At 39.7% G+C, this 2,500-nt stretch overlaps 1 protein-coding gene across 1 annotated transcript in view; it reads left to right on the top strand.

Moving 5' to 3' along the window:
* Positions 1-1,417, top strand: part of LOC143099551 (uncharacterized) — a 5,357-nt gene extending 3,940 nt beyond the window's left edge. The window contains exons 3-6 of the mRNA XM_076262498.1: positions 1-278; positions 479-580; positions 712-756; positions 1,062-1,417. The exon at positions 1-278 is cut by the window's left edge and continues 202 nt beyond it. Of these exons, the coding sequence (XP_076118613.1) occupies positions 1-278; positions 479-580; positions 712-756; positions 1,062-1,141 (505 nt within the window). The 3' untranslated portion in view covers positions 1,142-1,417. The remainder of the gene's footprint in view (positions 279-478; positions 581-711; positions 757-1,061) is intronic.
* Positions 1,418-2,500: the final 1,083 nt, after the last annotated feature.

The raw sequence follows: 2,500 nt of genomic DNA, 5'->3' as shown, positions 1-2,500 counted from the left end.
CAAAGACAGCAGCCAGGTGGAGAAGATCCATAAGCGCCCAGTGGAGGTGGTTCACGTCTTCAACAAAGGCCAGGAGGAGTTTACACATCAGTCCCCCTCTTACCACAACAGGACCCGGCTCTTCCCCAATCAGCTGCAGTTTGGCAACTTCAGCCTGGAGTTACGCAACGTCTCTGAGCATGACAACCTCACCACCTTTCAGTGTCTTGCATTTTACCATGGAATTATAGGTCCTAAATTCCTGAACAATGTTTCTTTGCTGATATTGCATAAAGATGGTAAGGAATATCATGCTTTATTGCCTTATTAGCTGTAGTTCTTCAGTCAGTACAGACTCATCTAGACACATATAAACACATACCGTATATACAGGGTATAAATTGCTCAGATGCACCTACACATGATAACTGGTGATAGCAAGTGTCTGTATAGCCAACCTGTTTTATGGTGACTGTACTTCTGTATTTGTCTCCCATAGATGGTGGTGAGAATAAGTCAAGAGCTCCCCCTACTGATAGCAGGGTGTATTGGTTCATCAGTATCTCAGCCGTGGTTGGTATTTCCCTGGTGCTGCTACTCGGTAAGGTTTTGGGGTTTGTTTTGCTTTGCTTTAAAGACATCCTGTGAAAGTTATTTACCTTCATATATAAACTTCACAATCATGCCAGGTTAATGTTGGATGTGTGTTATGAACTTTGTGTTTCTGTCCAGCTGCAAGAAATAAGTGCAACTCTTCACCCCGAGATAACAATACTGGTGAGTGTTGCATTCCTTATTCTTCCAAATCCATGATGTCCTAATTCCGTCTTGTTTCACTACACACCAACCTGTACAGAACTACACAATCATTAAATCTACCTTGATGTGTCAGCATGTTTTTATATGTTACAATGACATTGTATGATGATGATCCTATTGTGTGATTTTGACGGGCTTCCATGCAGCCTGGAATCAGTCTACTGGTTCTGTTCCATAGAACAGAATACAAATGTTACCGTAGCATGTGCAACAATGCCAGTGTGGCAACGTGTGTTCTGTTATTGTGTGCTTTTGCCTTACAGACCCAGAGCGTGGTGAGGTACCTCAGCATGGCCACTGGGTGGCAGAAGAGTCCACGGTCGAGCTGGAGATACTAAGATAAGAGTGTGGAGGAAAGAGAGAGAGGGAGAGAGAGGAGGATGGAGGAAAGAGAGAGAGAGAGGGAGAGAGAGGAGGATGGAGGAGAGAGAGAGAGGGAGAGAGAGGAGGAAGGAGGAGAAGAGGAAAGAAAGGGAGAATAGAATGGAGAGGAGGGAAAGGGGGGAGGAAGAGGAAGGAGGAGAGAGAGTTGGAGAGAGTGAGTAGAGGGAAAGGGAGAAGTGGAAAGAAAGGTACAATAAGAGGACAATGGAGGAGTGGAAGAGAGAGAGAGAGAGGAATGGAGGAGGGAGGAGAGAGAGGGGGAAGAGGAGAATGGGGAGTGGAGGGGGAACTGGAGGACAGTTCTCATTCTTAGTAGAAACAGCACAGAGGAAGATCACCAGGAAACACAATCAAAACATATTATTAATATATTATTATATAAATATATTATTATTATTATTATTATTATTATTATTATTATTATTATTATTATTATTATTATGGGAGTAGTATGTCAAAATAGTAAACACAGTAGGGCAAGTAGATTACATCACTGTCAAATGATTCCTGTCCATGATCACATGGTTACAGTGAGGGCTAGACATGCCCAAACATGCCATGAGCTCATCAAAAGTAATGCAGCAGTGTGTGTGTGGCGCCATCTCGTGGAGAGAGAGAAATACTGCACATGAAATTGGAGGGCACTTCCACGGAAAATGAACTTTCTTACTCCTTAGATCTTTACAAAATATATAGTATTTTATTTGTGCTTTATGTCGATATGCAGTGCTGAAAGATCAGTGATACTGTATATCCAGTTCCACAGATTCTAGCCATTGCTTATGTCCCTTTAGCAATTGGATTCAACTCCACTGTAATTAAAGAATCCTAAGAAATGTCTTAGTTTTAATAATGCTTACTTCTGTTAAAACCTATGCATTTACTTTGTTAGTTAGTTAGTTTATTCTTTCTTTTTTATTATTATTTTTCATGACTATTGTTTTTTCATTATATAGCCAACATGTTCTTCTGTTATGAGCCTTGTGTTTAAAAAAAAAATCAATCATTAAATACATCATAATGTGTGTCAGTCTGGTCAATGAATATGTCAATATGTGTCTCTTTATCTATCTTTCATTCTCCATAATAAACAACTGTTTACCTGCCCAACTGTAAAGACCTATTCATTGGTTAACAATGAATGAATTTAATTTCACTTAAAAACAGCATTTGTGTTTTTGCAAATCTGCCATTCGATTACAGTTTTTTCTGAATGCTTACAGTTTTTTCTGAATGCTTAAACACATTTTTTGTAACTATGGCTTTTTTTGCAAAACTCTACACACAAATGGCAAAACCACTCACTGAGTTCGCAAAA

This window comes from Alosa pseudoharengus, unplaced genomic scaffold (genome assembly GCF_046254945.1).
Source record: "Alosa pseudoharengus isolate Yale_2024_CS ecotype anadromous, Long Island Sound unplaced genomic scaffold, YU_APseudo_1.1 YU_APseudo_1.1_scf_3, whole genome shotgun sequence".
In the NCBI taxonomy this organism is placed as follows: Eukaryota; Metazoa; Chordata; class Actinopteri; order Clupeiformes; family Clupeidae; genus Alosa; species Alosa pseudoharengus.
Note: the sequence above shows the minus strand (reverse complement) of the source record. Positions and strands in the feature narration are given on the sequence as shown.